Source organism: Ursus arctos, unplaced genomic scaffold, assembly GCF_023065955.2.
Source record: "Ursus arctos isolate Adak ecotype North America unplaced genomic scaffold, UrsArc2.0 scaffold_22, whole genome shotgun sequence".
NCBI classification, from domain to species: Eukaryota; Metazoa; Chordata; class Mammalia; order Carnivora; family Ursidae; genus Ursus; species Ursus arctos.
Genome location: NW_026622897.1, coordinates 53,360,567 through 53,375,159, shown reverse-complemented (window position 1 = coordinate 53,375,159; position 14,593 = coordinate 53,360,567). Strand labels below are relative to the sequence as shown.

Genomic DNA, 14,593 nt, shown 5'->3' with positions numbered 1-14,593 from the left:
GTCAGGGCTCTATCCTCAGCACTAAAAATATGCCTGACACATAGCTTCTAGTGCTCTGCAATTATCTGTGAAACTGAACTTTCTGAACACAGATCCCAGTCTCGAACTCAAGCAGGAGAGGGGAAATCAAGGATGAAGAGGACACAGTTTCCCTTCAAAAGAAGCTCATAGTGTCTGGGGGCCACAGATTTGAGAACAGGTAGCTAGACGCAAGTAATTTACTTTAAAATCCATGATACGGGGTGCCTGTGTGGCACAGCGGTTAAGCGTCTGCCTTCGGCTCAGGGCGTGATCCCGGCGTTCTGGGATCGAGCCCCACATCAGGCTCCTCCGCTATGAGCCTACTTCTTCCTCTCCCACTCCCCCTGCTTGTGTTCCCTCTCTCACTGGCTGTCTCTCTCTCTGTCAAATAAATAAAATCTTTAAAAAAAATAAAAAATAAAATAAAATCCATGATAGAAGTACTTTCTGGATGTTATGAAATATACTTGAAAAGATTTCATTTGAAATAGTGTGATATATATATGTGTTTTGTTTTCATCTCTAAGCATGGCCAGTGAACATTCGAAGTACTTGTAGGGAACACACACTTTGGAGTGGTTATGTAGCCCTCGAAAGACTATGATCAGAACCTTCACTTCATGGGCTCTGATAAGCTGTTCTGTTATTTCTATAATCATCTAGCACCTGAGGTTTGTTAACTAGCCTAACAGATGTTAGAAATGATTTCAAAAGTTTTAATTTCTGGGGGCGCCTGGGTGGCACAGCGGTTAAGCATCTGCCTTTGGCTCAGGGCATGATCCTGGCGTTCTGGGATCGAGCCCCACATCAGGCTCCTCCGCTATGAGCCTGCTTCTTCCTCTCCCACTCCCCCTGCTTGTGTTCCCTCTCTCGCTGGCTGTCTCTATCTCTGTCGAATAAATAAATAAAATCTTAAAAAAAAAGTTTTAATTTCTGTAATATGCAAACAAAATAAAAGTGGGGAGAACAGTAAAATGAACGCCTGAATACTGATTACCCAGATTCTACAATTTTGAAGATAAATAATTTTTCATGGTGAAGTGAGTATTGTTCAAGACATATGGATTAACTACAAATCTGGTACAGGCGTTTCTGCCCTTGCGTGAATAGGATTTAAGAATCTAGCGAGCTCAGTGGCCTGTTGCATCTACGGAACATTGCCCTGTGGCTAGGAATTTTGTTTGGCTTTGTGTTTAGCTGTTAGTGGAAAATTCACTTACCTGATTCTGACCAGGGGATTAGTTGAATCCTGCTACTAAAATATTGCCTTGAGTGAAACTGGCATGCACGATATTTACTGTAGTATCTAAAAGAATAGGAAGCTGGCTGGAACTTCATGATACTTAAAGAATAGGTTATAAGACACTTAACATTTTTTAAGTGCTATAGAATATATATAACACAAAAATTTGCCATTTTAACCATTTTAAAGTGTACCGTTCAGTATCCTTAAAGTACATTCACAGGGGCGCCTGGGTGGCACAGCGGTTGAGCGTCTGCCTTCGGCTCAGGGCGTGATCCCGGCGTTATGGGGTCGAGCCCCACATCAGGCTCCTCCGCTATGAGCCTGCTTCTTCTTCTCCCACTCCCCCTGCTTGTGTTCCCTCTCTCGCTGGCTGTCTCTCTCTGTCAAATAAATAAATAAAATCTTAAAAAAAAAAAAAGTACATTCACAGTGTTGTGCAACCATCACTGCTCTGTTTTTTTCATCACTCCAAACAGAAACCCTGTACCCATTCATCAGTATCTCCCCATTTCTCCATCCCCGTAGCCCCTGGTAATCTCTAACCTAACTTCCCGTTTTTACGGACTTGCCGATTCTAGAAATGTCAGTGGAATCATCCAGTGTTTGTTCTTTTCGTCTGGCTTATTTCACAGAGCGTAATGTATTGAGGTTTGTCCAACACCGGTGCGTGTTTTAGTACTTCATTTCTTCTTATGGCCGAGTAATACCCCATTGTATGGACATATCGCTTCTTGTTTACCCATTCATCTCTTGAACACTTGGGTGGCTCCTGCTTTTTGGCAGTTGTGATTCATGCTGCGATGCACATTGGTGTACAAGTATTTGTTTAGAGCTTGGGTTTTCAGATTTGTTTGGTATATACCTAGGAGCAGAATTCCTGGGTCATATGGATAATTGTTCAATTTTTTGAGGCATCATCAAGCTTTTCCACAGCAGCTGCAGCATTTTACATTCCTACCAGCAAAGTCTGAGGGCTCCAGTTTCTCTACATTCTTGTTGGTACTTGTTATTTTCTTTTTTCTTTAAAAATGTTTTTTCCAGTAGTCATTCTAATGGGCATCTCATCATGATTTTGATTTGCATTTCCCTAATGAAGGATGATGTCTAGCACCTTGTCGTGTGCTCAGTGACCATCTCTTCTTCAGGGAAAAATCTATTCAAGTTCTTTGCTGAATTTGGGGTTTTTTTGTTTGTTTGTTTTTAAGATTTTATTTGTTCATTTGAAAGAGAGGGTGAGTGAGAGAGAACATGAGCAGAGGGAGCAGGAGAGGCAGAGGGAGAAGCAGGCTCCCCACAGAGCAGGGAGCCTGATGTGGGGCTTGATCTCAGGACCCCGGGACCATGACCCGAGCTGAAGGCAGACGCTTAGCCCACTGAGCCACCCAGGCGCCCCCTTTGCTGAATTTTGAATTGGGTTGGGTCGTAAGAGCTCTTTATGTATGTTGAATATTAAATCCTTATCAGTTGTATGATTTGCCAATATTTTCTCCCACTCTCTAGGTCGTCTTTTTACTTTATTGATAATATCCTTTGCACAAAGTTTTTAATTCGGATGAAATCCAATGTATCTCTTTTTTTTCTTTTCTGTTTGGCTTTTTCCCTCAGCACAATTACATTGAGATCCATCCACTTTGTTGCATGCCTCAGTACTTTATTTTTTTATTGCTGAGGAGTATTTCATCGTATGGATATGTCACAATCTGTTTACCTTATATGCCTCTTGATAGACATTTGGGTTATTTCCAGTTCTTGGCCGTTACAAACGAAGCTGCTATGAGCATTCACGTATATCTTTGTGTAGATAAGTCTGTTTCTCTTCTAAGGGTAAATATTTAGGTGTGAAATGGCTGGATCATATGGTAGATGTGTGTTTCATTTTTTAAGAAACTGCCAGACTTTTCCCAAGTGGTTTTACTATTTTAATTCCTACCAGTAGAAGTTCTGGTTTCTCTCAATCTTTACCGACATTTGGTATGGTTAGTCTTTTTAATTTTAGCCATTCTAAGTGGCGTGTAGTATCTCATTGTGGTTTTAAAATTTACATTTCCCGAACGACTAATGATGTTGAACATCTTTTCATCAGTTTAGTTGCTTTCCGTATATTTTCTTTGGTTTAATGTCTGTTCAAATCTTTTGCCTTATTTTTAAAGTCAGTCACATACTTTCTTGCTTTTGAATTTTCAGCGATTTTGTGTGTTCTGGATGCAAATCTTCTGTCCAGTATATGCTTTGCAATGTCTTTTTCTCAGTCTGTGTCAGTGTTTTCATTCTCTTAGAGTCTTTCGAAGGGCAGGAGCTTTTAACTTTCATGAAAGATAGTTTATAAGTTTTTTTTTTTCTTTGTAGATTGTACTTTTGGTGTTATATTTAAGAATTCTTTGCCCAGCCTAAGTTCACAGAGATTTTCTCCTATGTTTTCTCCTGGAAGCTTTATAGTTTTAGGCTTTACATTTAGGCCTATGATCCATTTCGAGTTAATTTTTATTTTTAAAGATTTTATTTATTTATTCGACAGAGATAGAGACAGCCAGCGAGAGAGGGAACACAAGCAGGGGGAGTGGGAGAGGAAGAAGCAGGCTCCTAGCGGAGGAGCCTGATGTGGGGCTCGATCCCATAACGCCGGGATCACGCCCTGAGCCGAAGGCAGACGCTCAACCACTGTGCCGCCCAGGCGCCCCTCGAGTTAATTTTTATACGTGGTGTGAGTATAGGTCCACGTTCCTTTTTGTGCACATAGATATTAAGTCGCTCCAGTAGTGTCTGTTGAAAAGACTATCGCTTCTCAACTGGATTGCCTTTGTGCCTTTGTCAAAAATCAGTTATCTATGTGTTTGTGGGTTTATATCTAAACTCTATATTCTATCTGTATCATTGATCTGTTCATTTTTATACCAATACCATGCTGTTTTGATTGAGTATTGTAGCTTTATAACAAGTCTTAAAATCTGGTAGTGTTCATTCTCCAATTTGTTCTTTTTCAAAGTTATTTTGGCTCTTACTCCTTCTCTATATATGCATCTGAATTTTAGTATCAGCCTGCCAGTTCCTACAAAAAAAAAAAAGAAGAAGAAGGAGGAGGAAGAGGAGGAGGAGGGGGAGGGGAAGGAGGAAGAGGAGGAGGAGGAGGAGGAGGAGGGGGGAGGAGAAAAAAGAAAAAAGAAAAAAAATCCTTCTGGGATTTTGATTGGGATTGCATTGAATCCATAGATCAATTTGGGGAGAATTGGCATCTCAGTAATATTGAGTCTTCAGACCCATCAACATGATATATCCTATTTTTTTTAGGTCTTCTTTAATTTCTGTCAACAATGTTTGTGATTTTCAGTTTCCACATCTTTTGTCAGATTTATCTTAAGTATTTCACATTTTTGATGTTATTGTAAATGGTATTTTTAAATTTTCATTTTTTTTAAAGACTTTATTTATTCGACAGAGACACAGCAAGAGAGGGAACACAAGTGGGGGCAGTGGGAGAGGGAGAAGCAGGCTTCCCGCTGAGCAGGGAGCCGATGTGGGGCTCGATCCCAGGACCCTGGGATCATGACCTGAGCCGAAGGCAGACACTTAACAACTGAGCCACCCAGGCGCCTGTAAATTTTCATTTTCTAATTGTTCATGCGAGTAGATGAAAACACAATCCACTTTTATAATTTGCTGTTCTATCCTAGAACCTTGCTGAAACCCATTTAGTAGTTCTGGCGGCTTTTCTGTACATTCTGGTGGATGTTCTAGATGGAGGACTATGTTGTCTGTGAATAATGACTGTTATTACTGGGGGACTTTACTATCAGATTTCAAGAATTGCTATAACGCTAGTCATTAAGACAGTATGTTATTGGCATAAGGAAAAGACATATAGATCAATGGAATAGACTAGAATGTAGTCCTGGAATAGACCCACTCATAAATAGTCAACTGATGTTCGCGAAGGCACAAAAGTAATTCAGTGACAAAAGAACAGTCTTTTCCACAAACTGAATATCCTATGAATGCGTAAAAGTGAATCTTGATCTCTATACAATATGCAAAAATTAGTTCAAAATAGGTCATAGACTGGGACGCCTTGGTGGCTCAGTCGTTAAGCGTATGCCTTCGGCCCAGGGCGTGATCCCAGCGTTCTGGGATCGAGCCCCGCATCAGGCTCCTCCACTGGGAGCCTGCTTCTTCCTCTCCCACTCCCCCTGCTTGTGTTCCCTCTCTCGCTGGCTATCTCTCTCTGCCAAATAAATAAATAAAATCTTAAAAAAAAAAAAAAAGGTATGACCACGATGGGAAACATTTTGACAATCGCGTTATAATTCTAAACATATACTTACTCTGTAACCCAGCAATGCCACTTGTAGCTGTTTAGCCAGGCAGAGTAACACATTTGTCCACAAAAAAACATGTCTTTTTTTAGCAGCTTTATTCATAATGGCCCCAAACTAAAATGCAACCCAAATGTCCAACACTTGAATGGATAAACAAATTTTGGTGCCCCCAGGTGCACTAGTTTTGACAAGTGAAGGGGGGTCTGGGTGGTTCAAGCGGTTAAGTGTCTGACTTTGGCTCAGGTCATGATCCTGGGGTCCTGGGATCAGGCCTTGCATCAGGCTCCCTGCTCAGGAGGGACTTAACTGGTTCCTCAGCCTCTGCCTCTCCCCCTGTTTGTGCTGGCTCTCTCTCTCTCAAATCAATCAAATCTTAAAACAAAACAAAACTAGTGAAGGCAAAGTAATTTGCAGGAAAAAATTACATGGTGTTTCTTGGTAGTGTGACTGGTATGAGATGAATGTACAGAAGTCAGTAGTTTTTCTCTGATAATTAGCATTTAAAAACGGGAGCGGTAGAAATCACTCCACTTACAGTAGTGGCCAACCTCGCTTTGGTGCAGCCTGAGGTCTAGTTTAGCTCCTACGGCCTGCCTCTTGCTGTTAGCATTGGACTTCTCTGTTATCGCTGTTCCAGTGCCCACCGTGGGGACTTGCTCAAGTTGTGCAGCCAGCGTGAGGGGCATTTAACACCCTGCGGAGCAAACTTTGGTCCGTGGGAGGTAGGAGTCAATAGATATCTATGCTTCCCTTTGGCTCACTTCAGACTGACAGTCTTGAGATGTATTTCATGCAGTTTCTCATATTGTCCTCTGTAGCCAATTACTGGACCAACTGTCACACCACTTTTATTGGCTTTCTTTCCTTGTTTTGTTACTCTGTCCTTAACTCCTGCTCCCAAATAAGGTATTTATTATGGATGAGCCTTCGTCTCAGACTGTTCAGCTTCCCATAACAAAGAATTATGTGGCCCAAAAGTACTAAGGTTGAGAAGCCCTGGTATTTGAAGCCAGTGGTTTGCTTTAAAATCCAAGCTCTTCAGAATTCAACCTCTGCAGCTTTTAACCCTTGAGTATTAATTTTTATGTCTATATAATGATGGATACACACAGAGCCCTTAATGTTTCAACGAGGATAGCTCCTATAAACTTAATGCCTGGAGCAAAGAAGAGTTCAGTACAAAGCAGCTACTGATATTTTTTTTTTCAAGTGTGTGTGCTACTTCCTGAGGCGCTTTCCCTGAATATGAAAACTCTTTACTAGAGGCCAAGTTCGCAAGTCCTCACAAAAAACTGTCAAAAGGGACAAGAAACTAACTTCTACAGAACGCAGTATAGAGAAGACACAAACTTGATTCGTGCGAACATTCAAATGCATATATGGGGTTTTCGATTTGGTAAATTTTTAGCTGTGTTCACGGCGTGTTAGAGACTCAACACTGCAATGGAAAGGTGGTTGCACAGACGGAGTTGTTGTCAAAGTTCATTGTCAAAAATTTTGAGAGCAGCAATAAACATAATTAGGAAGTAGAAGGATACACTTTAGAACACTGGAAAAACCAGAGGACATAGTATGTAAATACCATTAAGCACTAAACAAAACAACACTAAAACATAGGAAATAGGAAATTTAATAGTTTTATTAAAAATAGCAGCGTGTGTGTGTGTGTGTGTGTGTGTGTGTGTGTTGTTGGGGGCTATCCGGGGCATTTAGGAGGTTTAGTAGCAATCCCTGGCCTCACCCACTGTCTACCAGGAGTACACACCCCACACTCTTCAGTTGTGACAACCAAAGGTGTCTCCAGGCATTGTTAGACGTACCCTGGGATGTAAAATCATCAGCTTCGGATGAGAACCACTGATAGAAGCCTAGATTTGCATTCTAGCTCCAGGACTATGGCTCTGTGAATCTGAACCCATTACCTAACTCCTAGGGCTTAGTTTTCTCACATGAGATAATGTGTATACAGTGCTTAGCTCAGCACCTGACACCTAGGACTTCAATAAGTGAGAGCAATTCTTTTTTTTTTTTTTTTTTTTTTTTAAGATTTCATTTATTTGACAGAGAGAGACACAGCGAGAGAGGGAACACAAGCAGGGGGAGTGGGTGAGGGAGAAGCAGGCTGCCCGCTGAGCAGGGAGCCCAATGCGGGGCTCGATCCCAGGACGCTGGGATCATGCCCTGAGCCGAAGGCAGATGCTTAAGGACTGAGCCACCCAGGCGTCCCAGTGGTAGCAATTCTTATGCTAAAACTTGTTCTCTTTTTTGCCACTCTGCCTCTCCATACTCTGGAAATGAACCGTCCCTTTGTGTAGCTTGTGCTCAATTTGTTGAACAAGAAGTTCTCGTCTAATATCATCAAAAGGCATTGAGCTTTCTCGTGGGCAGTTAACACAGATTTTAGGTTTGCTTTCTCCCTGGCTATGGATTTGCTTTTTTTCCTTTTGGGTTCTTGTTTGACTTGGGCCAAGTTGGGAGTGCATTGTTTCATTCGAGCCTCTTCCTGACACGACATTGTGTACGGTGTTCTTTGTCTATTTGTAAACTCTTGAATTAGACTCTGTGTTAAAGACCAGTCCAGGCCTGTAGGAATCGGACCTGTAGAAATTGGAAAGATAAGACTAAATCTTAGTTGTTTATTGTTATTGTTGTTTTTGCTTTTTAACCCTGAGGCAACAGCCAATGAAAAATATTTGTTCTTTAGCTTAATTTGTTTTTATAACTATGATTTAAAATATTAGTAGCCTGTAATTGCTTTGATATACATTATGGCATTGAAGTTTTATTGAAACCCCAGGCAGTGAAAGGAAAATAAAAGATTAGGGAAGGAAACTCTTTTTTTTAATTTTAATTTTTATTTTTTTTAAAGATTTTATTTATTTGACAGAGATAGAGACAGCCAGCGAGAGAGGGAACACAAGCAGGGGGACGGGGAGAGGAAGAAGCAGGCTCATAGCGGAGGAGCCTGATGTGGGGCTCGATCTCATAACGCTGGGATCATGCCCTGAGCCGAAGGCAGATGCTTAACCGCTGTGCCACCCAGGCACCCCTAGGGAAGGAAACTCTTAATGTACTATAAGCCCACAGCGAGACACCACATTAAGTGCTTGGTATTATTATCTCATTTATTTCTTACAACAATATCTGCAGAGTAAGTAGAATTATCCCTATTTTGTAGGTGAGCATATGATCCTTTATGATGCTTCTTCTGCCCAAGATCATATAGCTGGTAACTAAGGGACAGAACCACTAGAACCCGGGTTTTTATTCCAAAGCTCATCTTATTTTCATAATGCCCTGCTGCCTCCCCCAAATTAGGAGCATAGGCCTCTGCCTTAGATTTCTTTGCAAACCATGTATTTTGACCTGCCTTCTAGACCACAAGATAATAGCATAAATTGCAGAACATTGAAACTGTGATACTGTTTCTGTTGCCTCTAGGACTGAAGACCTGGCTTGCCTCACCCAGCTTCTCTGGCCTCTGTGGCCTACATCTCGGCTCTTCTCCTCACTTCATACAGTTATATCTGGTTTATGGGAATAAGGGATGTTTTTAGGGTTTTTTGGCTAAGAATAAATCTTGTTTTTTGATTATGTGTATTCTCTTAGCTTTTATCATTTCATATTGCTCAAGCATGCAGAGCACGTAAGTCTTAAGCCACGCAGTGAATGTTCGGCAAGAGTCAAGTAAAAGCAGACTTACTTAAAAATTAAGAGAGCTTTATATCTAATAAGAAAAACAGTCTCAGGGGCACCTGGGTGGCACAGCGGTTAAGCGTCTGCCTTCGGCTCAGGGCGTGATCCCGGCGATCTGGGATCGAGCCCCACATCAGGCTCCTCCGCTAGGAGCCTGCTTCTTCCTCTCCCACTCCCCTGCTTGTGTTCCCTCTCTCGCTGGCTGTCTCTATCTCTGTCAAATAAATAAATAAAATCTTTAAAAAAAAAAAAAAAAGAAAAAAAAAAGAAAAACAGTCTCATACTGCCGTGTGATCTGTTTGTTCTGATAGACTACCGAGCAATAGATGTTTTGACGTCTGCCGTTGCCTAAAACTCTCCTTCGCTGTGTGATCTGTATTTCTAGCAGAGAGAGGAAAAGTTACAAGAGGAGAAAACTTCTGAAGAGCAAATCCACAAGCTGTTATCGGAGGATACGGAAACAGGGAAAAGGAAAATGGATGACCAGAAAAAGAGAGATGAGCCGTTAGTACTGAAGACAGATCTGGAACATGTAAGTAGATCACCGTCTTGGTGGACAGCCGGCTCCAGATCAGTCCTTAGCCCAGGTGACATGGGTCTGGGAACCTGTGTTGGTGAGCTGTGAGAGCAGTCATAGCTGTTGACTGTGTAGTGGACAGTGAAGAATTTAGCCTCCAGATGAGAGCTGGAGAGAATACTTCACGAATGGACAATAGACTTGGGTGGAAAGATTAAGGGAACAGTTGGGGGAAAACAGTGAGTGAGGGGAAATACCCGGTATAGAATGCTACTTGGGGAAATTTTATACGTATGTTGTCCTTTTGACTTATGTGTTATTTGACGTTTGAGTTTTGAACATCTTATATCCTCAACTAGGTTTCCTTAAAGCTTGTGTTTGATTTCCCTCTATTCTTTTCAGTACCTTGAGCAACACAGAGCTAGATATAACGTAGGTCTTCAATATTAGATGACTTAGTTTAACCCTAATAAGACTTCTGATCTTGCCAAATCTTGCCTGAACTTTTTTCTTTACTTATGTACCAAGCAAATTCCTGGCGTTATAAGTGGTATATTTAATGTATGTAAGAAAGTACTTTTGGAAGGCCCACTGGATGCTCAAATGGATAATTACAACGGAGTTTTTTTCTTTAGTACATCATATTGGATCAGACATTTCCTGTGGCTTGCTATGTGTACTTATCTGTAGAGTCGTAATCTTTTTTTTTTTTAAAGATTTTATTTATTTATTCGACAGAGATAGAGACAGCCAGCGAGAGAGGGAACAGAAGCAGGGGGAGTGGGAGAGGAAGAAGCAGGCTCATAGCGGAGGAGCCTGATGTGGGGCTCGATCCCAGACCGCCGGGATCACGCCCTGAGCCGAAGGCAGACGCTTAACCGTTGTGCCACCCAGGCGCCCCAGAGTTGTAATCTTTTAAAATAGTTCGTGATTTAGACTTGTTAGTATTTCAGGTTAACTTTCTAGTTAGCTGGGATTAATGAAGCCTTACTATATATAAGACAGACAATGTAGAATAGAGGAAAACACAATCTCTGTACCAGAAGTCGGCCTCTTAAACAGGTCCCAGCATTGTAACAGGCTGTACAACTTCGGCCAGGTTAGTTAATTTCTTTTGCTTTACTCTTTGCAAAGGCATTTTCCCTGAACTTCAGGAAATGGAATAATTTAAGCTTTCTTGGATCGATGGTATTTGCTGCTGTCAACAGGCATGTGCATTTTTGATCCCAGTTACAACAATAATAATTGTTATTATTTAATTCATGTTAAAAGTAACCACTTGCATTTTGGAGGGTTTCACCCTTGTAAAAGACTCAGTTTATCAAACATGAAATGCTTGCGTACTCTGAATGTTCTGTTCATTGGGAACTACAAAAGGAAAAACACTGGAGAGGATGCAATTTAGCTAGGAAGGCAGGAGTAAGATATGATTGCCTTGTGCATACAGTGTGTTTTCTGACTAATAGCCCCGACTGTGGTCTGTGATCTCTAGACTGCAGCTCTGCCTCCTCACCCCAACAGGGCCGTCCTTGAGCTCCCTTAGGGAAGATGACCCAGAAGGACCTTTCTCTTTAGGACAAACTGATCTTGATAAAGAGAGCTTACCCTCCACTGTGGTCCTTTGATAGAAAGAACCTGCTGGTTTTGGCCTTGCCAGATCCAAGTTTCCTCCAGAAATGATCTCTAGTATTAATTCATGTCAAGGCCAGGAAATGGCTCTAATTAATTTTTCCTTTGCCACTACCATAGAAATCAACTGCATTTTGTAGTTTTAAAAGGAATTGTAACCTAATCGTAATCTTAAAAGTAATCAGGAAGTATAAAACCTCAGACTTGTTTTTGTTTTTGTTTTTTTTGGTAATAGCCAGTTTCACAAAATTTTGTATGCAAAAACACGTTGAAGAAAATCTGACTTATAAACACTTAAAAGTTTTAGATTTTTGTGATTTAACCTCTTTTCCTGTTTGCTTTTGTCTTTTTGAGGACTTTTAAATGGCTCTGGTTTTGCTTCAAATATGTCTTAAGAGTTTTTGGTATTGGAAAAATAATTTCAGGGGCGCCTGGGTGGCGCAGTCTTTAAGCGTCTGCCTTCAGCTCAGGGCGTGATCCCGGCATTCTGAGATCGAGCCCCACATCAGGCTCCTCTGCTATGAGCCTGCTTCTTCTTTTTTTTTTTTTTTTAAGATTTTATTTATTTATTTATTTATTTATTTGACAGAGATAGAGACAGCCAGCGAGAGAGGGAACACAAGCAGGGGGAGTGGGAGAGGAAGAAGCAGGCTCCTAGCAGAGGAGCCTGATGTGGGGCTCGATCCTATAACGCCAGGATCACGCCCTGAGCCGAAGGCAGACACCCAACCGCTGTGCCACCCAGGCGCCCCTATGAGCCTGCTTCTTCCTCTCCCACTCCCCCTGCCTGTGTTCCCTCTCTTGCTGGCTGTCTCTCTCTCTGTCGAATAAATAAATAAAATCTTTAAAAAAAAAAAAAAAGGAAAAATAATTTCATTTAGTCTACATTCAAATTGGGACCAAAGAGAGGCTCCAAGGGAGGCTCAGGGGAAAGCCAGCTGATGGAATGTATTTTATAGAGAGAGCAATATGATTAGAGCCGAACTGATCATTTTACTGTCCTGTCCCAAATGACCTGGTGATTCCCCATTTCCTATGGAATTAAATGAGAATTCAGGTCCTTAGTATTGTTCTAACTGACCGTCCCATCCTTGCTCAGACCCCCGAATTCTAGGGAACGGAGATGTTTGTGTTCCCCCAAATATATAACTTCATGCTTTTCCTCCTTACGGTCTTTGCTCTGCATTTTCATGCCACCTGCTTACCTATTGAAAGGCTGTTCATCTGTCCGTGCCCAGTGCAAAAGCTGTCACCTTCCCGGAGCCTGTAGGGATTCCTCACTTGTTTCTCTGCTCCTATCATCTACTCTCTCCTCTCCTAACTTTGTAAATTTACAGGACTTATTTCCTTCTCCCTTACAGTATGCTTGTGTGTTTGTGTTTATCTGCTAGACTTATAAGCTCATTGAGTAAGGGAAATGTGTCCTAGCTATTTTAAAGTCTCCTACAGTATCTGGTACGTCACAGGTGTTTGACTCGTATTTATCAAGTTGAATTCAAATGGAGGGAGGAAGGTGCTTATTCTAGAAGAAGAAATTACCATCCATTGTTATCAGTTCGGAGTGGAAATAAAATGGACGTGAAACTTACGATTTGTTATGATACAGTTAATAACAGTGCGAATTGTTGGAAAACAATGTGGTATAACAGTTACAGTCGTAGCAAAGAAAAAGTGAAAAATTGCTCATCATCCAACAGCGTAGAGATAACCCTTATGAACATTTTGGTAACGACCCTTCCGACGTCTTTTCTAAGTGCATATAAAGAAACTTTATTTTTTATTTTTTTTTAAAGATTTTATTTATTTATTCGACAAAGATAGAGACAGTCAGCGAGAGAGGGAACACAAGGAGGGGGAGTGGGAGAGGAAGAAGCAGGCTCATAGCGGAGGAGCCTGATGTGGGGCTCGATCCCGTAACGCCAGGATCACGCCCTGAGCCGAAGGCAGACGCTTAACCACTGTGCCACCCAGGCGCCCCGCATATAAAGAAACTTTAAATGTAAATTGAAAGACTCAAAAAGAGAGCCCAAAATAAAATGAAGGTAACTGCATGAGTATCAACAAGATATAAAAAGCTGAGTCTAGGGGTATTTAGAAGCCCTTGCAGAAAAAGTGGCATTTGAAATGCCCCTGAAGGGCCAATGCATATTTTTTAGGCAGAGAATGTGGAATGAGAGTTTTAGGCAAAGGGAATAGCGTGCCCAGAAGAGAGGCTTAGAAAGGCTATGATGGTACACGGAGAGCAGAGTAATAGGATTGTATCCGTGTGCTGTATGATGGTAGGATTAGAGGGAAGAAAGGCTGGCGAGAGCAAGACCTGTAAGTAGATTATTGCAGCAGTCCATGCAGAAGAGGTTGAGATTCCAAGGAAAGGCAGTGACAGTGAGTATACATGGGAAGAGTGAGACCTGAACGGCATTTTAGGAGTAGAATGGAGTAGAGTAGAACTGGCATAGAGGCAGCTTGGAGACGGACACTCTGGATTGAAGTCCTAGTGCTAGCTACTTACTAACTCTATGGTCCTAGGCACGTTAACTATTCTGAGCCTGTTTGCCACCTGGAGAAGACAGGTCATCCCTTCTTAATAGGGCTGATAGTAAACACAAATGAAATAAAATATTGATAAGTACTGGGTGTATTCAGAACCTCCATACAGTGTTGTTATGACTTTGAAGAAAGGGACAGGGGAGAGAGTCAGAGATGACATTGGGCCTTCTAGCTGGGTTGGTAGTGGGACTTAGAGGAAAAAAGAGTGCATTGAATTTTGGATATATTAAGTTTGAGCTACATTGGGGTATCCAGATTGGGACCTCCAAGAGGCAGTCGGAAACATGGGGGCTCAGAGGGAAATGACCTACAATAGCTGTGAAACAATAGCTTTGGGAGAGTCATGGGCACACCAAATAGACAGTGTTGTCTCCCTTGTCTCCTGCCAGTGTCCTGCACGCCTCTCAGATTCAGAGAACGAAGAACCTTCCCGAGGCAAGATGACACAGACCCATCGCTCGGCATTTGTTTCCAAGAACAACTCCTACTCCTTAGCTTTCCTGGCAGGGTAAGAGACTGATACTGAGTTCAGTCGCAGTTCTTTCATTTTGAAGCACGAGACTAAAGGGAATGAGGGGGGTGGGGGGTGGGGGGTGGGGGGTGGGGAGGAACAAAAGTACTTGTTGT

The 14,593-nt window shown here is 41.8% G+C and overlaps 1 protein-coding gene across 2 annotated transcripts in view; it reads left to right on the top strand.

The window, feature by feature from the left end:
* The window catches only part of RNF169 (ring finger protein 169), an 84,892-nt gene that overhangs the window by 47,142 nt on the left and 23,157 nt on the right, over positions 1-14,593 (top strand). The window contains exons 3-4 of one of the 2 annotated variants that reach the window (XM_057316667.1): positions 9,662-9,805; positions 14,356-14,474. In XM_057316667.1, coding sequence (XP_057172650.1) covers positions 9,662-9,805; positions 14,356-14,474 — 263 coding nt within the window. Of the gene's footprint in view, positions 1-9,658; positions 9,806-14,355; positions 14,475-14,593 lie in introns of both variants that reach the window. The other variant, XM_048217188.2, reaches the window with a different exon arrangement.